Consider the following 20,582-nt stretch of genomic DNA (forward strand, 5'->3'; position numbering starts at 1 on the left):
GTGCCCTAGCACAATGGTTGAAAAACACCAATGTACATAACATATTTTTTTTAAAATAAATAATCTCATTCAAAATAATGGCGGGCAAGACTCAAATTGGATACATCCAATTTCAGTAAAAGTCCGACATGCCTTTCTTTTCCCTTTTCGATTCGGATTCCTTCAAAGTTTGTTTTTGAGTGCGCATGATTTAAGTGTGAAAACTAACTCATGGAGCTAAATAGTATTCATAATTAAACAAAGGCACCATGCCACAAATGCAGGTGCTTTGCATCAAATATTACAAGTGGAAAACATAATGTGTCATAGATTTTCAATAATTGTCCAGTCTAAAAAATGATTTTGTAAATGTTCACAAAGGTAAAAAACAAACAAAAACGAGTGTTTAATCAACAACCTTCCAGGAAACACCACAAAAACAAAGGAGACGATCCTGGACTTCAGGAAGGGGAGAGCAGTCTAGCCCCGCTTCAGGATCAACAGGGACAGTGTGGAAAGGTTCCGCTCCATCCGATTCTTTGCCGTGTAAACATATGAGGATTTCTCCTGGTCAGCCAACACTGCAAAGGTGATAAAGAAGGCCCAGCAGCGTCTCCACTTCCTGTGTGTGGGCTCAGTCAACCACTAAAAATCATGCCGGTTAAAAAGCAATTTCCCAGAAAATCACAATGACCCACGATATAGTTTCAGAACCACTCCGCGGGCTTCTCAGATCGTCATGGGGGGCTACCTGGTGCCCACGGGGACCACGTTGGAGACCCCTGATTTATACAATATCCTACAGTTAAAAAACCATAAACCTCATCCATATGCTCATTGGGATAAGAAAAAGGTACAATATTAAAACAAAGGTGTTAATATCACTAAAAATATCCACAGTTTGCCATGTAGGGTACCTATAAATAAAACACGAAGAAAAATAGGCACAGTGGAGTACTTCTCTGGTAATTTGCTCAAGGGGGCGGGGATACAGAAAGAGAAAATGTTGAGATGAGTGTGTAAAGCTTTGAAGATTGTCGCTCAACTATTACGGAAGTAAAGTGTTACTACTTCCACAACAAGAGCTTACCCTATTCTACTTTTTATTTTTATTTTACAAAATTTCACTTTGATTTCCATAAAGAATGAATAAATCCATGATCACATTTGGTCCTGAATGACTGTTTAATGTATTTTATTTTCAATAAAGTTATAAGGGTTATATATTTGGAATTTCAACATAAAGTGCCGGAAATTCAGTTCGTGGTGTTTACAGTACGAGACAAAAATCTATCTTCTGCGGAAAACACCCAACCTGGGGAAAAAACCTACACACGCACGCACTCAACAAATGAATTCATTGCAATGCTACCTTTTTTAACTCTAACTGTTAATTCTCTGCAAACCGAGGCTTTGAATGGGATGGCCGCTGTAATTCCCGTTGATGACTCCCGCATCTATTTTAAGGAGTAAGGATAGCACCCCTATATCTGGTCTCCATAAGGTAGGTAAATGCATCATTGGAGAATTTCACGACATCTGGAAGAAGGTTGACAAAATATTAGCGTCAGACGTAACTAGGGAATTCGAATAGCCGGATACAAATTAACTTTTGCCCGATAAAGAAGCGCGTAAAACATTGCAAATATAGTTTATAGATGTTTTAACTCTATAATGCTAAAAGATGGTGTCTTGAGGGGGAAATGATGGGGGACAACGGATAGCATCGTCTGAGAAACATGAGTGGTCATTTGGACGCTGAGTACTAGCGATGCTCAATGTTACAATGAAGCTGAGAAAGTGGAAGTGTTTTTACGAACTGTCTGTTTGGCGTCGTGCAACATGTAGTCTGTCAATCACTCTGTAGGCCCATAAGCACAAGGCCTGGATCATGAATGATGACCAAAACGATTTATGAGTTACTGGGGCTTTTTGCCTTTATGTTAATTTATATCAAACATATATACATCATAATGTATTGCAATTAATGTATCATTTATGTCATACCAAGTTTTGAATGTGTAATTGCGAATATCCTCTTCATGTGTACTTACTCATCCAGGACATATAACTTCGGAAGGCCAACATGCAAATTATCATTACCAGGACGGGAACTCATGAAAACGTTTGCCCAGGGGATGACAACAACAAATCAACCACTCAGACTGGTCGCATTGTTGTGGAGAGCCACGATAGAAATGAGACGATGAACCAGTCACGTTGCTGATGCTGGATAAGGGGGGAGAAAAAAAGACAATCTCTGGATCATGTTGCTGAAGAGGCGTGCCCAGTTTGTGGATATGACACAGGACTGAACCAAGCAACAACAGTTGATGGAGCGGGCACAAATGCAGCAATGTGAGCTGACGTCTCCTGTGTGAGGCAATCGGCATACGAAAAGGATTTCGTATACGTCTGGATACAAAGAGGATGTAGAGACGAACTGGTGAAGATTTTAAGAGTCTGGTTAGCACCTGTGTGAAAACAATCAGGTATTAAGGTGGAGATAAACCAGGAAGCTCCCAACACTTAATGTCCATCATGCCTCGAAACCGGGCCTTCTCTGAGCCGGAGTATTCGGCAGAGTATTCGGCAGACTGTTCGGTCACTCTGCCGTCTGACCCCGGACAAGTCGTCGGGCGTGCACACGAAGTAACAGTGAGGAGTTCGGGATGCTGCCTCTGCCTGCCCCGTTTCATGCGCCTCACCTTCGCGCCGGAGTCCCTGGAGAACCTCTACCAGACCTACTTCAGGCGGCAAAGGCACGAAACCTTGCTGGTGCTGGTTGTGTTTGCAGCACTCTTCGACAGCTACGTCATAGTCATGTGTGCAGTGGTCTACACAAGTGACAAGCTGGCCTCCGTCCTTGTGGCGTCCGTCGGGTTGTTTGCAGACGTCACCCTCTACCTGCTATGCCGCTTCGGACTGCTGCCAGACCGCATCACCAGGCGGGTGGTACCATACGCCCTATGGGTGCTCATAGCGACCCAGATATTTTGCTACCTGGGTTTGAATTACGCCCACTTTCACCAGGCCAGCGACACAGTGGGTTGGCAGGCTTTTTTCAGCTTCTCCTTTTTCCTGACTCTGCCCCTGAGGTTGACTCCCATCGTGCTTATCACGACTGTCACCTGCGGGGTTCATACCTTGGTTTTGGGGGTCACCATTGCCCAGCAGCAGCAGGAGGACATCCAGGGGGCAGCACTTGGCAGACAGGTGAGATTGGAATCAAAAGACCAGGGTTATAATTAAGGTTTATCCCAGAAAACTTTCTAAGCCTGTTGGTCATTGATGTTACAGAATAATTCTACCTTGGCCAGGGTTCAGCAACAAGGAGCCTTTGGCTCCCTGGTGCCTTTTAAAAAAATATTTATAATAGAAAATGATATGGTTTCCGTAGGAGGACAAACATGACCCTAACATTTTTAACGTTTACCAATAAATATAGATATCTACAGTACACCGTACATATGCAATATGTGTTTCCTTCATTTTCAGGCTTTTATAAAGCTTTTAATGTTCTGCAGCTTCAAACACATGTTGTTTTTTCTTGGTCTAATATTGCTCTCACAACATTTTGGGTTGCCAAACCCTTACCTAGGCAAAAACCGAAAAACCAAAATTTTGGGGTGGTTGTCAGCCTATGGAAGCCATATGTTGTTTCCTGTTCTTTATGTGGGATGGCTTTTAACTCCTCTTTTTCAGTTGGATTCGTTGATGGAAGGACATTACTTTTCATTCATACCCTGGTGGAGGGGGATGTTGTGGGTGCACAACCAAAGCCTGATGACCGACCAGGCCTTTAATGAGCTAGGGGATAAACTGGGTTGTAATAACGATCATATTAATTAAACCCCTTACATCAGTTAAATGTCTTACAATATTTTAGCGGCCTGTTCCCCATAATAGTATTGGTAATAATAATCATAAAACCTTAATCCACTGTGTAATCCGAGTCCCACGTATTCAACAAAGTGGTACCCCGAGTAAAAATAGAGTGATGATGAGATCAAATCTAATTCCTTTTCCCATGTCATCCACATGCCTAGTTGTCTAGTGGTTAGGATTCAGCGCTCTTACTGCTGCGAAACTGGGTTTGATTACCATTGCATCCTATTTTGTGCAAATGTGGTCAACGATAGTATTTGACTGGACAAAAGGTGTTCAGATTTTGTATAATATACTACAATAAAACCTCTGGTATAACCCGCACCTACTGTGTGTTATATTGTGGGTAAAAATATTTATATACGTTATATTCCGTCTGGGTAAAAAATAGGGCAACTTTTATTAATTTCTTTGTGGCCCGGAATCAAACAGCCCAAGGCTGGGTACCGGTCCGTGGCCCTGTGGTTGTTGACCACTGTCTTACATTCATCCATCGATCAATTTTCTTAATAATAGTCTGAAAAAATAGTCTCTGTAATAACCTGTGAAGCCCTTTGAGACTCTTTGTGATTAAGGGCTATACAAATAAAAATGACTTGACTTGACTTCACTGCTTATCCTCACAAGGGTTGCGGGGACTGTCTTACATTACTGTTGTTAAGTCACAGTTTTAAAATGCTACTTAACTCACTGTGCAAAAAGCACCTAACATCTTGTAAAAATATTGCTTGAATTTTCACTTGTGTAGTTCCTACAGTGGTCTATAATTGGTAATTAATTATTTGGGCCACATTTGTGTAAGATCCACACTAATTTTAGATAAGAGACAATGTAAGAAATTTAAATTCATCCACTAAGGTTCAATGTTAAAAAAATCTTTACAATTACTGTAACTTGTTGCCATAATAGAAAACAGCACAAATTTATTTGTTCTTTAATTTAGTCAAGTTTGCTGAAACTATGTAATCTGAAATATGTATAATTTTAACTAAAATAGAAATGTTCAAATATGTATTTTCATCTATTTTCCTATCTTGGAGTCCTATTTGCTGCAAAAACTATTATGCGGATTAGAAATTCACCAACTGCTTATGAATACATTTTAAACGTCATTCCAACCAATCAATTTAATTGTGTTTTATTTATATTGAAATTTTAACTATTTGTGCATTGACCCAAACACCATTCCTTGCAGTCTATGGGTATCTGCTATCTGACAGAAAAAGTAAGTTCTTATTATTTTTCTCTCAGTGCAAAAGGGTCAGCTGAATAAAAAAGTACCATTTATTGACCGCACAAAACCTTTGAAAAATATTAAAGATTAAAACATAGTTTTGCAATTTTATATATATATATATATATATATATATATATATATATATATATATATATATATATATATATTACAAGTGTCATAAATGGCTTGTTGAATCATTTCTCTGATAAATCAGTCGGGCCTGACTTCAAAGTATTGCCTGCAAATTCCAAATTTAAAATAAATGTAGCTATTTTTTTAATATTTATAAAGTTACGTAGTTCTACAGTAGAGTGGTAGTTTACTAGTTATAGCCCCAGAGCCAACTTTTGCCCACCACCTTTAAAGATGGCCACAATCCAAATAAGACTTTTACCACTTATTTATAAGTTCTACAGTGTATAAAACTAAAAGTTGAAACAAAACAAAAACAAAAAGATCACATCGGCCCTTGGATCCATCTTTTATACTCTATTTGGGCCTTGAAGGAAAGTTGATTCCCATGAGGTTGAGCAAAGAATAGAGAAACAGCATCTATAGAAAAGGGAAACAAGTTCTCCAGTAATGATATTAAAAAAACTTTACGAATTGATAGCACCATATACCTTCAAAAAAGGCTATGGTTCTATACAACAGATAACTTTGTGTTACATTATTGTTTGCTTGATTGCACAGTCTGTGAGCATAGGAAAATGAAAACCAGACTGAGCTAATCATGCAAATAATGTCACGCTAAACAAATGTTGCAGATGTATTTTTAGTCCTTTTTTCCAGCTGTTGGCCACAGTCTCAACATATCAAACCTTTCTAATCAAACCCTTTCATAGAAATTGATGTAAAATATGCAACAAAATAAGCTTGCTGGGTATGTACTGGCACCACTACCTTTGCTCCATGTTGCAATACATCTTGTGTTCATCATAAATGCATAGTCATGTCACAGTTTTTTTGCATTGAGGCTGACAAACAAAGATTATTTTGGGTAGAGCCAAAAGAGAGAACAAAACCAATCAAATAAAGCAAAGATTTCATAGTACGTTTCGCATGGTCCGATAGGGGTTCGAACTGGTGTGCTAGATTGACAGTATGCTGGCCTGAAAAGTCCATCGATTTGATCAGTTCAATAGTTTTTCAATACACCCCCATTTTATAGCGCTTCCTCTTGACCTTTAAAGTAATAAACAGATGGTGTCAGGGATTTTAATTGAGTGTTTTGGTTATGATATTTAGGGATTTTACAACATTTCTGTTGATGATTTTCCTAAAAACTAATAGATCTGTTATTTTCAGTTTTATAGAGATCACAAGTGGAATAAAGTTATCACTGCTTTACGTATTACTAAAACTAATTTTCCGGAAGGCTTCACAGAGTTTGTAGAAAAGAATGCTGCTTAAGATATGGTGTTTATTTAAGCATTCCAAAAATAGGGATCTATTTATATGTTAGAAACATTTTGCCCTTGAGTACTGTGTGTACTTCAAAGCTACAAATTATCTGCCAAGGTCACCTTTCATCACCTGCAGTACTGTACAATTCTATTTAGTAAGTAAGAAACTGCTTGTGGCATCATGCGGTTGTTAGACTTTGAGAGCAGAAACAGAAGAAATATATTCCTTTCCATAAAAAGATTAATTCCAGATGTTATTTATTATTTTTAATGTAAGAAGAAACAACAAATAAATCCTGAAGTGAAATATGTTTTCTGTGAAATTTGTTTGTTTTAATTTCCTTTCAGAATATGCAAATAACTTAACAGTATTTCTGTTCTCCAGCTTCTAGCCAACATTGTGATCTATGTTTGCGCAATCACCGTGGGCGTCATGTCGTATTATATGGCTGACCGCAAGCACAGGAAAGCTTTTTTGGAGGCAAGACAATCCCTCGAAGTCAAACTCAACCTGGAGGAGCAGAGCCAACAACAGGTCAGAGTTCAAACAGTACAGCAAGTCCGTGTATGAATGCAAATTCATTACGTGAATACTTCATCAAACATTAAAACGCTCTTCATAGACCTTTTTTTATGTAGTTGCCACAAGGAAATAATGATTTTGCTCACAACAAGTGATCCCACAACCCTCCACACACACACACACACACACACACACACAGGTTTATCATCCATAAACCTGAAATATTCTCAAACTCTCTAACCTCCCAAATTCTGCTATTGGGTGTATGCATGCTAATCTATACATGAATACAATATAATTGTCTATATTGTTATTGACACCAGGTTCAGAACATTGTTTGCAACAAAATTAGACGTGGCACTTCAGGATAAACAAGATAAAATATAATGAAGATTGAAAAAGGGATAATGAGATAAAAGAATGTCAGGATCAAGAATGTAGTTTTGGCATGAATGGAAGGGACGTGTCCCCACCAATACTAAGCAATTGTTGTATTTTCCCCCACCAGTATAATGCAATCCTTTTGAAAAAATGTGGTATGTGCCCAAAAATGTCAAGACCAATATTTTGCTCTACAATTTTCTTCCACGATAACAGTGGAACCAAAAGTAGTGCAATAACATTTAGCACTGACAGAATTTCAAAATAGTTTGATGAATAAGAACTGAATACCTATTTTTCCATACAATATCCATTTTTCAATACAATTGGCAATACAACATATGCTAAAATGTTAGTGAATTGTTGGACAGGTTTTCTTCTTTGACATGAAACAGTTGATCAATCTGTATGTCTGTATGAAGACCCCTGCAGCTTTTGCTTTGAGTACCAGATATGTAATTATTTGATGGTTCACCATGACAACCTGCCTGCTCACAATGCCCTGAACATCAAAACTCAGTTGTTCAGATTAGATCTTCTCAAATTAAGGTACAGACCTCAACAGACATGCAATGTTTAGTTCTTTTCATCCTAATGTAACTAACTTATTCTTTCATAAAGTTATTCTATTCTATTCTATTCTATTCTTATTGTTGCCATTCAGATCATTATTTGTTAACTTAATTTCATAATATGCAAATAGATTGCAAAATGTGCATGGGTACATTAGACACACCAGCACCATTCGTCTTAATCAACATGTAGACTGGTTCTAAAGTAAAGTACTGTCATGGCTCGTTTATTATTTTTGTAGGAACGGCTGCTGTTGTCCATCCTCCCCAAACATATAGCTGATGAGATGTTGCAGGACATGAAGAAAGAGCCCAGTCAGAAAGAAATGCAACAGTTCAACACAATGTACATGTACAGACACGAAAATGTCAGGTAACGTGATGATATATAAGGTTTATTATTCAATAGTGTGATTTCCGGTAAATGTATGATTTGGTATTAAATGATTTTCATTGATCTAGCTTTTTTCTTAAAATTGTTAAATCGGAACAAGTACATTGTTATAGCTGTAAATGATCTGAATTCTAAACCAACTAAACAGTGATGTGTTTGAGTTAGTCGTGTCATGCTTGATTGTCGGACCTTTGCTGGTAAAAAATGACCTTGATCAGGGCGTTTTATACTGCTTATTGACAAAAAATATACTAGGGACCTAGTTGTTTGCGTTTAGTTTGGACTATTTTTTTCTAGTTTTATGCATGAAAAGCTCTGATGGAAGAGGTTAACTTGGATTTTGTATGTACAAGTATTTGTCTGAAAAAACTGTAAATCAGTAATTAATAGTTCAACATTTTACTTTTACTGCATCATTATAAAATCATATGTACATCGTTTGATTATCCTGCAAATTATTTTTTCACCTTAAACAAATGTTATGTTCTTTCCCGTTTCTTGTTGTTCAGTATTTTGTTTGCAGACATTGTGGGATTTACGCAGTTGTCATCATCATGCAGCGCGCAGGAGCTGGTCAAACTGCTTAACGAACTTTTTGCCCGGTTCGACAAATTAGCTGCAGTGAGTCATACAATTCCTCATATCGGTTGTATACGTATATTTGTGTTCTTTTACACATTACAATTTATAAATTATTCTATGAATAATTGTAGGACAGATAAACAAGTGATCTTACATTAACAGGCACATTACAATACACACTGTCCCTCTTAAGGGCTTGAAAAAAAACGGGAAGAATTTACTCTATGCATGATTAGGTGTGATGCCAGTGAACATTCTTAGTAGTTGTAGTTATACTGGCCATGATTTACTCAAATATCAAAAATCAAATAAAGACAAATAATCCAACTAAAAGTGAATACTTTTCGGTAGTATTTTTATGGTTTAGAGGCTAAGAAGCTCCTGCAACATTAAGTTTCTCATTGTGTGCTACAACTCTAACTTTCCTTACCAGAAATATCACCAGCTGAGAATAAAGATCCTAGGAGACTGTTACTATTGTATTTGCGGGCTACCAGACTACAGGGAGGACCATGCTGCCTGCTCCATCATGATGGGCCTCGCCATGGTTGAAGCCATCTCGTGAGTAGAGCTGCAACTTAAATTTCCAGAAGTTAATTATTGCATTCGCTTGTGATACATGATGGTCTGTCACATGCTCAGTGAGAAATCAACCCCTTTACGGATTGAAATAGATTTTTTTGTATCAATGAAACCAAGGACATTTGTTGTCCGTCATTCTTCATGTGTGTTTGCGTGAGTGTGTTTTCTTTTTGCTTTATGATGCTAATGTGGCTACTGCATTCAACACTGCATTCCCGTAATTGAATTTATCTCAACCACTAGGTATGTGCGTGAAAAAACTCAAACAGATGTGGATATGCGAGTTGGAGTGCACAGCGGTACAGTCTTAGGGGGTGTGCTTGGTCAGAAGCGTTGGCAATATGACGTGTGGTCCACTGATGTCACTGTTGCCAACAAGATGGAAGCTGGAGGGATCCCAGGGTAAGGACAAGTTTTACATTGATTTACACCATTACAGTACTGTTAATTCTGGACTAGGTAGTGCACCTGATTCAGACCCACATGCGCAAATTTAAGAACAAATCGAGATTTTGTATTCGTATGAAGCATACAGAATTTAAAGCCGCAGGCGTAAAGGTAAGGTGCATCGCCTGAGATGTCCTTAAAAAGGTTGAAAGTTATATATTTTATCTATTAAGTATGTGTTAAAGGTGCTGTCTGGAATTGGAAAAGTTGTTACTCTCTGCCAAAATCTGCTGGCTTAAGGTACAGTAATAATCGCAGCTTCAGTCAGATCATATACAAATGCATTCGTATCTTAGATACGCTCAAATAACCTCTTCTTTTTGGGGGTTTAAACTGTATTTGACACAGGCCTTTTCTTACTTTTACCATTTTCTGGCTACACTAACAAAAAATTACTGTGTCAAGCATAAAGTCACTCTCCAACCTAGCCCCCTTCCCTCTCACCCCTTTCCTCCTACTTTTTGTGTTGCAGCATTGGTAAAAGTAGGACATTTTCAGCTGCACTGTTTTCCTCTCCCCCTAATTTGCCTAGGTCATGTGTTTTCCAATCATGTGACCATTCAAGATTGCGATTTTAAAGTTAAGCAAATACGGTAATTTACTACCACGCAAACTAAGAATAAGGGCCGTGTTTTGCATTTGCTTGTTCGGCTTCGCATATACTAAAATTGGATTCCTCGTGGATTGAAGGAAACTCCAGCGGCCTGGCATTGAAGCTGATGACACGGAGAGAGAAGTGTAGCGTTTTTGAAAGATGATTTCCACTGACTTTCAATTTGGATGTATAAATTGAGGACTTGATTGAAGATGCAAGAGTCAAACATTTTGAGTATGTTGTCATTTTTAATAAACTACTTACTGTCAAACATCCCATTTTGCTCCGTTATGTATTATATGAATAATGTTGGCAAAGGCATGAACTAATTTATCCCAAACAAACATTTCCTGGTGTCACCATGGTGTTTTGTATGTGTATTTCTATGCTTGCTGTTATTTTAGAATAGAATAGAATAGAATATATCTTTATTGTCATTGTTACAACATGGGTTGAATATATTCTGACAACGAAATTGGACGTGGCACTCCAGGTCCACATTTTAGAGTGAAGATAAAGAAAACAAAGAGATAAAGGAACAAAGAAGATGTTTGTACTGTCCTTGTTGCAAGCTTTGTTTTCCTCCGGAGGGGGTGCATGAGGGGGTGAGGGACAGATGTTTGATCTTACTGTACACACAGTCCAGTGTTTTTTCCCCTAGTTGCTCAGTCCACGTATTGAATGAATTTGGGAAGTACAGTCCTTAAGCATGCCTGATTAAAGTCGCCAGTGACGATAAAAGCTCCGTCGGGGTGTTTAAGTATATACCAAAATATATTGAGGATTTGTTTTACTGGTCTGCACCAGTTCTCAGCCAGCTGCTAGGTGGCAGCCAAGCTAGGGAGATCTGCAAGAAAGGCCTGCCGCGCATCCAAAGTCGCCGCCAACACCCTCGCGACCAACCGCCTCCCCCCCAAAAAAATCCACACTCTATTTAAAGCTGGAGACCTTAAAATGTAGGGGAAAATGTAGTGGCTTGTAGTCCGGAATTTACTGTATGTGCTTTTTAAACTGCATTACTTGCAGTTGGTGTACAACTCTGTATCAAATATTCATGTTTAAAATGCAATTCCATTATACATTTAGTTTTATGTGTGCCCAAATTTTTGACAAAGACAGTGACAAATATTTTATGTCATAGTTAACAGCAGCAAATGCTTTGTAAAATTTTAGAAAGAGCAATAAAAACCTAAGAGGTAGCTTAATTATTCTCGTTGTGTGTTTAAAAACAATTGTTTACCTAGTTAGCTCCGCTTTTCATCATTTTTGATAAGTAGAGCAAACGTCTAACCTCTGACTGTATTCCTTTCATATATCACAACGATCTCATTCCTCCTGTTTGTGCGGACTAGTCGTGTCCACATCTCACAGACCACCTTGGAGTGTCTTCATGGGGAGTTTGAAGTTGAACCTGGAAATGGAGGTGAGCGGTGCGATTACCTGAGGGAAAGAGGAATTGAAACCTACCTGGTCATCCTTTCCAAAGGACCTGTTGGAAAAAATGGCATCAACAGTGTAGTGAGTCGAATTTCTATTTATCTCAACATTGCTTTTGTCTTACTTTTCTCTTTTAAATTTTGACGTGTTTATCCTGTGTGCAATTTCTAATATCATTGTATACAATAGTTACTATGTTGTTATCAATTACAATAAAAAATAATTCTGATATATACACACACACAAACAAAATTGACCAATCCCATTCATGACAGTATATATAATAAGTGGTTCCAAAAAAACACTAACGTTAATAGTTCATCAACGATAAAAGAGTAGGACTAAGGCAATAGCTGAAATTAGTCCAATTATTTTTTTTAATCTTAAGGACCAATATCAATATTTTGACATTAAATAGCAAAATAGCATTGTTTGTGCTTTTGAGATATTTTCTATTCAATCCTATAAGTGAAATAAATAAAAAATGTAAAATTAGTAGTTCATCATTGAAAGACAAAGTAGGACTAGGTCTATAACTCAAATTAATTTGATTAGTCTATATTTTTTAAAGACCAATTCCATTGTTTTGGCATTAAATCAATGATATCAAACTTTAAGCCTTTATTCCAGGTATTAATGATGCAGTGTCATACTAGAGATTGCAAAACAAAAATACCAACACAATAATTTGTCAGTGAAAAGAGATTGAGGAATAGGGCAATACTTTTAATTTATTTTATTGATTTCTAATTTTTAAAGACCAATCCCATTATTTTAACATGATAAATAGCAAGATATCAAACTTTATGCTTTATATACACTTTATATTTTCGGCCATATTGCCAAGCCTTATGTTATATATGAATGGCCTTCAGATTTAAACTCTTTGGAGCATGCATTTTTAATATTTCTTTTTTGTTTTTTTCTGTTAGAAATTATCAGTTACTTCATCCAATGGTAACTCTCCTCTGCTGATCAACACCACCGAGTGCAATGGTAGTGTGAACACAGCCTGCACAACGCCAGAAGAACCTGAAGAACTAGACGCGAGGGTAAACACTCTTAATCTTTCACATCAGACTATGAATAACACCAATGGGGAAAAAGAGTTAACCAAAATTTTCTTCTGTTTAGGGTTCCATATGTATTCAATAAAAGATTGAGATTATTTACAACTGTGGAACAATATGCTTATATAAAATAAGTTAATACAAAGGAGAAAAATATTTTTATTTTTGTTTTAAAAATCAAACATGTACAGTAAGTAATCTCTTGTTTATTGCAAGGGTAATGTTCCCCCCAAAAAAACGTGATAGGCAAAATCCTTGTAGAAACCTTTAATTTACAATTATTATTCAACCAAATACTGTATTATACTCTAAAGCTCAGGGACAAACTCTTTTTACAGGTTCAAGCATTTCTTTAACAAACAAACATATTGTATAAACATTTTTGTAATTATCTTCTTTATTTTAAATAACTTCTGTACTGTCTCATTATTAGCGGAAGACTGTTTAACTTATCAGAATGCAGAGCACAATGGACAATGCAAATCCGCGAAATAGCGAAATTGTGAAAAGTAAACGACGTTATAGCGACTGATTTGTATTCATTAAAAAAGTAATGTGAGTATTCTGTCGTTTCGCATAATTCCTGGTGCTATCTTTTTGATATTGTTTAGATGTGCCTTGTTCTTATGTATTTCTTTTTGAGTGACGCATTTTATCAAAGACTGGCAAGACATTTACAATGACAAAGACTTTTGTAACCGCAGGTTGTAAACCCTTCTTTCCCAAATCCTCGCCGAAGGCTACGCTTGCGGGACCTGGCTGAAAGGGTGATTGACGCTCAAGAGAATGAACAGGAGCTCAACAAACTGCTAAATGAGGCTTTGCTGGAGCGAGAAACGGTCCAAGCGTAGGTCCCCTCTGTTTTTGTTTTTTAGCGTTATTTCTACCGCAGCCTCCCCGTGCAGAGTTTGCTTGTTCTCCCCATGCCTGCGTGTGTTTCCTCCGGGCACTCCAGTTTCTTCCCACATTCCCAAAAACATGGATGTCAGGTTAATTGGCCGGTCCAAATTCTCCCGAGCTGTGAATGATTGAGTGAGTTGTCTCTGTGTGCCCTGCGACTGTCTGTCAACCAGTTCAGGGTGTCCCGTGCCCACTGCCCGAAGACACATGGGATGGGCTCCAGCACCCCCGCAACCCAACTGAGCATAAGCGGCGCAGATAATGGTATGTAGGAGAACTTGATTTTGTTGAGTTACATGAGTAAAATCATCCTTTAGTTCGGTGGTTGGCAACCAACGGGCCACAGACCGGCACCGGGCCGTGGGTCGTTTCGCACCGGGCCGCACAGAGACAAAGTTGCACAGAGTTTGGAAAAAAAATCCCCCTTGCTTATTTCTTGTACTTTTATTTGTGTACATGTAACCGCGGTGTACTTGTCCCACCAAAGATCCACATTCACGCTGGACTGGATGATGAGGTTTTTTTTACAGTTACTGCAAATTAATGAGTCACAACATTAGCTTTTCTGCTGGCTTTGATCTCTTTGATCTCAGTAGCAGTTCTCTCTGAAGACTGCCCAACAAAGCATATCAAAGAGCTTTCTTTTCAATTTACATAAAATAGATTTTAGAATATCACAATACATTTTTACATCCATTTTAACAAGATACTTTTAACAAGAGATTGTATAGTGGATTTTTAACGTTTACAATGAATTCAACATATTTTTCCTTAGTCTAAATTTCAACCAACATCATCCTTTTTAATTTATATGAGGAAATAGAAATAAAAACAATAATGAGTATAAAAACAGGTACAATTTACCTGCAAATGAATGGGTCACAACATTAGCTTTTCTGCTGGCTTTGATCTCTTTGATCACTACAAGGGGAAGTACATTTTAGTAAAACAGAAACAAAACGAAAATAAATCTAAACAGCTTGACAATATCAATCACATTATTGTGCATGTTGAGAGATTTGTCAGCTGGGGTTATAATGTTTAAAATTAACTTCTTTTGTGGAGCACCAAAAGATGTGTCTTACTAGTAGCAGTTCTCTCTGAAGACTGCCAACAAACCCCGCCTCCCGGTCACATGTCAGAAGCCAAAACCAAACCCCACCCCATACCAGCAGATGGCACTGATGGACTCATCATTGCAGGACACTTACCAAAAACTATACACATATTTCAGCAGGAATTTCAATAAAACAAAAGTTATTATTACACCCGTTACATTTTATTTATGTACACACACAATATCTTTTTACCATTAATAACCTCAAAGCTGTTGAGGTTTTGCACTGGTAAAGCATAGTATTTGGGCAATGATTAATTAATCGATACATTCTGCCAATCGTATTTGCTCAAAAATGGATACTATGCGGATCAAATTATTATTATTTTTTTTAATATTTATTTTATTATTATTATTTTTTAGACCTGCGAAGCTCTGAACCCGCGAACATGGAACCACGAAGTAGCGACGCCCCTTCAAAAATGCTTAATTTTTTTTTCTTAAATTAAATTGTTATTTTATTATTATTATTTTTTTTTAGGCCCGCGAAGCTCTGAACCCGCAAACGTCGAAGCGCGAAGTAGCGAGGTCCCACTGTATTTCCTTAATGTAAATGTAGGCAATGACCAATATTTTCTGTGGTCCTACCCCTCCACACCTAGAATTCTGATTGATGCAAGAAGTGTGGAATGATAATCATTCAGCATACTCTACTCCTTTTTAATCCGTGCCTGGGCACTGCCATGTTAATAGTTTCTGCCCACAGTGTCACAGTGCTTTAGATTTTAGGTCCAATCAGACCAATCAGCTGAGAAAGAAAAAAAGGTTAGCAATGATTAGTTGTTGTTCTCAATATTTTACAATATGTCCGCAACAATGTAATGCTCTACAATTTTGTCTGATAACAAAGATAGATGTTTTCTTGTGTCTTCAGTTTAAAAGGGAAGCACACAAACCGTCTTTCTCTGCGGTTTGTTGACCCCGACTTGGAGACACGCTACTCAGTAGAAAAGGAGAAGCAGAGTGGAGCTGCTTTCTGCTGCTCCTGCGTGGTGCTGCTCTTCACGACTGCAATGGAGGCCCTCATAGATCCCAGGTTCATCTCCGGGCCGTGGCCTCACAGACTTAACTCATTTAGTGCCATAACACATAAATACAATTTAAGAAGAATTTTCCCTGAGAGCCAAAATGTAAAAATATGTTGTTTTGGGGGGGGGTTTATAGAAACATTTTTTATATACTACAAAAGGTTTGGCGCTGCTCATCAGTAAGTTTCAAGCCTCTGGAAATGATTTCAGTACAAAAAAAATTACATGGCAGGAGTGGCTTTGTTTAGGTCTATGTCCACACCTCAAGGAAGCTCCCTTTTCATAGTTTCACTTCCTGTATCCAGCACTTGAGAGTTTGTAGGTGGTCTCCGAGTAAGCATAGTGAAGCAGTGTGGTGAGAAAAGAAAATATATGTATAAGGACCTACACACACTTCAACAGTTTTTTTTTCTAAAAAAGATTACGAAGTCCCTTTGTCATCGTTGGGGCAGAGAGGGATGACGTTTCTTGCATTTCCACAGGAACGCAATTTTTATGTTAAATTGTGTGACCACGTCACCATAAAAATCAGGCACTCTAATGTAAAGTTCAGTGTTCTTGTGAGAAAATGTATCAGTTTATGGAGAGCATTGTTTAGATGTTGATGGTATCATAAATGCTTTAAAAAAAAAAAAAAAAAACAGAGGTGAAAGTTCTGCCTGAAATGCATCCTTTTCACAAAAAGCTGTTTTCCTCAGAATTTTTCTTGGAAACAAATATTTTCAACTGTTGTTTACTAAACACTGGTAAAAGCCAGTAACATATTTTTTGTAATGATAGTTGAGGCTGAAGTTTTCTTTTGATATGTCCTATGCCTTATTAGCTACAGAACAAAATGTTCTGTAGGCCTTGAAAAATAAGCCATAACGGCAAAAATTGGCTGGCACTGGCTCATTGAGAGGAATGTCTGGCATTGAATGAGTTAAATTAACAGTATAACACTCTTTTCATATGTTGAATATTCACTGACAACCATGATTGTTGGTCATTCACTAAATTTCTTGTTTTAACAGTTTGATTACAAACTACATCACTTTTGCAGTGGGGGAAGTCCTCCTCCTAATCCTGACAATCTGTTCATTGGCTGCCATCTTCCCCAGAGTGAGTTTGAACCTCTATTTTTATTTTGCTTTGATTTTATATCTGCATTAGGAGAGCAATTCCTTTTTTAAATAGTAGTATGAGGAGAAATGATCAGAAAAACATGAACATCATAATTAGCATGCTCGAAAAATTTGGCAAAACAGCCAGGAGGAAAAAAAATATTGTATTGTATCTGCTTATAGTCTCTAAGCTACCTTGCCAATACACAATTTAGGTAGGCCTATCCTATTTATCATGTCTGCTGTTTTTAAGCATTCTTTTTTATTGTAAACATTCCACTCATGCAAAATTAATTTAAAAAAAAACGACACAAAAAGAATATCAGTTTTAAAGTAGCAGCCATAATATGCATCTAAGAAATAATAAACATGCGGACATTTACATTTTACATTTACATTTTTTCCATAGACCATTTAATAAAATTTGTTTTGAAACAGTACAAATCAATGCAAAGCCATATAAAATGTCCCTTTTAAATTCCTAAGTTTAATAATATGCATCGAAAAACTCTAAATAAAATGGGGGTAGCTCAGAAATGCTTTTATTTGCAATACATATATCTTGATAAATAAAATTAAAACTTAATAAACAAAAATAGCAAGCATAGTAAAAATTTATCGAGATATTTTAATGTCGTGGACACGGGGGACAGCAGTGGCACCAAATAAACCACTTTTCTTTTTACCATTATATTTATATTATGTCATTTTTAGGGCAGCACGGTGCTTAGCGCGTGTGCGGCACAGCTCTGAGGTCATGGGATCAAACCTTCCTGTTTGTATGTTCTCCCCGTCCTTGCGTGGGTTTTCCTCCCACATTCCAAAAACACATCAAGTTTATTACCCGATCCAAATTGTCCCTAGAAGTGAATGAGCGAGTGACCTGTCTGTCTCTGTGTGCCCTGCGACTGGCTGGAAACCAGTTCAGGGTGTCCCCTGCCCACTGCCCGAAGATAGCTGGGATTGGCTCCAGCTCCCCTGTGACCCTACTGAGGATAGGTGGTGCAGATAATGGATGGATGTTATTTTTATTATTTGGGGGGCTGAATTAAAAAGCTTGATGGGCAGCACGTGTAGTTTGCTCAACGCTGTTCCAGATGGCGTACATTGATTAATTTTGATTATGTTTACAACAAATTACTTTTAGGGATTTACTAAATTTAATCTTGATTCCTCAAAACAAAACAAGAAAAGCAATGCATATTGTATATATTGTTTATATACACTTACAACCACCCATACACACACACAAAACACATGATATAAGATGGATATATTAAACCTGATGTAATATTACTCCTTGGTAGTGAAAGGTTCTCGCTTGATCACATTTGTTATGGCTTTTACTGCAAAACATTTTATAGTTTGATTAAGCAAAGACACATCTTTTTTACAGCTGTCAATATTCAACGATACTATTTTTATGAAATGTTATTGGAGTCATTCACTGTTATTGCTGCAAAGATCAGTTTTAATAGAGCTGTCAGGAAATAATCAAAATGAAAGTTCCATGTCCTTGAGAGCTCAACCTTTCAGTGTGTTCATTGATTCAGATTTCCTCACTAAGGAAATTCAAAAGCATTTAATATCCAGCAGCATTGATCTCCTGAAATCTCAGGCTATTCTCAGCTTGTCGGTACAAAGATTAGTCACTGGTAATAATCATGTTCTTCTGTCAGAACAAAGATTACAGTACATCTAATTACATGACTCTATGCATGTCTTGGAATTTGCTCGGATCTGTACAGTCTATTGTTTTAACGGCATTAAGTTATTACTTTATTATTCTGAGAAAATATTTTTCTGTGCTGTTTTCTCTCATTCTCTTAAGCAGTCAGCTTCAATTTAGATTTAATATGCTTCAATATAAAACACATACGTTGTTTTGATGTTTTTATAGGTTTTTCCCAAGAAGCTAGTTGGTTTCTCAACTTGGATTGACCACACTCGCTGGGCTCGAAACACCTGGGCCATGGCAGCTATCCTTATACTTACCATGGCTGACATTGTTGATATGGTAAGATTCAAACCACATCCTCAGCAGCCGCTAGTGCTTGGATCTTGGCGAGATTTGGGACAGATCGGCTTTTCCACTAGAAACCTCTGATAAAAACATTTCATTGTTCCATTTTTTCAAATTGCTCCACAAAATAAGATCTCATATTAAAAAAACACGATGAATTAAAAAAAAAAAAATCATCCATCCATTATCTGTACCGCCTTTCCTTAGTAGGGTCACGGGGTTGCTGGAGCCCATCCCAGTTATCTTGAGGGAGTGGGCAAGGGACACCCTGAACTGGTTGCCAGCCAGTGGCAGGGCACACATAGACAGATAACTTACTCGCTCATTCACACCTAGGGACAATTTAGAGAGGCCAATTAACCTGACGTTCAAGTTTTTAGAATGTGGGAAGAAACCGGAGTGCCTGAAGGAAACCCACACAAGCACGGGGTGAACATGCAAACTCCACACAGGAAGGTTCGATCTCATGACCTCAGAACTGTGCCGCATACGCGATAACCACTGCGCTGCCTTGCTGCCCGAAAATAAATATAATAAATCAATCGGTAATGAATACACGATTCATGTGCACTGAACATTAAAGCAAGCGTCTCAAACTAAATCTACCTGGGAACCGCTGGAACTTTTGGTGAGGTTGGGCATCAACAGGTTCTTCACAAGTAATGTTCTGATAAAAAGGTTCCAATGTTCTAAAATACCTTTATTTTTAACAAAAAAGAAGATGAACAAATTAACATATTAGACATTGATAAGGAAATCAACCACTCCCTAATAAAAAAATACCATTATAATAATATAAGAGGAGATATAAACAACTGAAGAAACCACATATATTTTCTGACTGGAAAAAATATTTTCACTTCATTTGCCTGTATTAACAGTTCTTATACTTTTAACGTTCTAAGCATAAATGGAACAGTGAAGATGATTTCTCTTGCTTATTACTTGCTGCTGGAATTACGATCAAAAAACAACCCACAAAACAACTGAAAAATTATCCCCCCCAAAAAAATAACCAAAAAAGTTAAAAATCGACCAAAAAATGCCTTTAAGAACCATCCAATTAATCCCCGGAAAATTACCCCAAAAGGTTCAAAATAGATTAAAATGTGAAAATTCAAAGTATGTACTTAAAAATAACTGAAATTGTACTGACTACAAAATCTTTTGAAAAGTGAAAAAATACTCAAATGGAATTAATAGTATGTAAATGTATGGAAAAAGTGCAAAAAAGTATGTAAAAGTACTGAAAAGTAGTGAAAAAGGTACAGATTACGTATGACACTGAATGAAAAACGACCGGAAAATGACCAAAAAG

General features: G+C 37.3%; 1 protein-coding gene and 1 long non-coding RNA gene across 3 annotated transcripts in view; one reads left to right on the forward strand and one right to left on the reverse strand.

Annotated features, from left to right (window-relative positions):
- Positions 1–1,299: 1,299 nt before the first annotated feature.
- adcy3a (adenylate cyclase 3a) overlaps positions 1,300–20,582 on the forward strand; it is a 34,535-nt gene continuing 15,252 nt past the window's right edge. The window contains exons 1-13 of the mRNA XM_088326248.1: positions 1,300–1,483; positions 2,042–3,195; positions 6,896–7,045; positions 8,229–8,359; positions 8,890–9,001; positions 9,396–9,523; positions 9,788–9,946; positions 11,939–12,104; positions 12,956–13,075; positions 13,798–13,940; positions 15,985–16,146; positions 17,152–17,239; positions 19,142–19,258. Of these exons, the coding sequence (XP_088182374.1) occupies positions 2,512–3,195; positions 6,896–7,045; positions 8,229–8,359; positions 8,890–9,001; positions 9,396–9,523; positions 9,788–9,946; positions 11,939–12,104; positions 12,956–13,075; positions 13,798–13,940; positions 15,985–16,146; positions 17,152–17,239; positions 19,142–19,258 (2,160 nt within the window). The 5' untranslated portion in view covers positions 1,300–1,483; positions 2,042–2,511. The remainder of the gene's footprint in view (positions 1,484–2,041; positions 3,196–6,895; positions 7,046–8,228; positions 8,360–8,889; positions 9,002–9,395; positions 9,524–9,787; positions 9,947–11,938; positions 12,105–12,955; positions 13,076–13,797; positions 13,941–15,984; positions 16,147–17,151; positions 17,240–19,141; positions 19,259–20,582) is intronic.
- On the reverse strand, positions 6,847–14,915 carry LOC148371701 (uncharacterized). 2 transcript variants are annotated; one of them, XR_015849484.1, is made up of 5 exons: positions 14,858–14,915; positions 12,054–12,075; positions 11,878–11,997; positions 9,393–9,539; positions 6,847–7,021 (listed from the first exon to the last, which is right to left on the reverse strand). It is a non-coding gene; the product is annotated as an uncharacterized LOC148371701 (long non-coding RNA). The 2 variants fall into 2 exon arrangements; XR_015849483.1 differs by having other exon boundaries at positions 11,878–12,075.

The sequence above is a fragment of the Urocampus carinirostris genome, chromosome 2 (assembly GCF_059441175.1).
Source record: "Urocampus carinirostris isolate Australia breed hairy pipefish chromosome 2, RoL_Ucar_1.0, whole genome shotgun sequence".
Taxonomy (NCBI): domain Eukaryota; kingdom Metazoa; phylum Chordata; class Actinopteri; order Syngnathiformes; family Syngnathidae; genus Urocampus; species Urocampus carinirostris.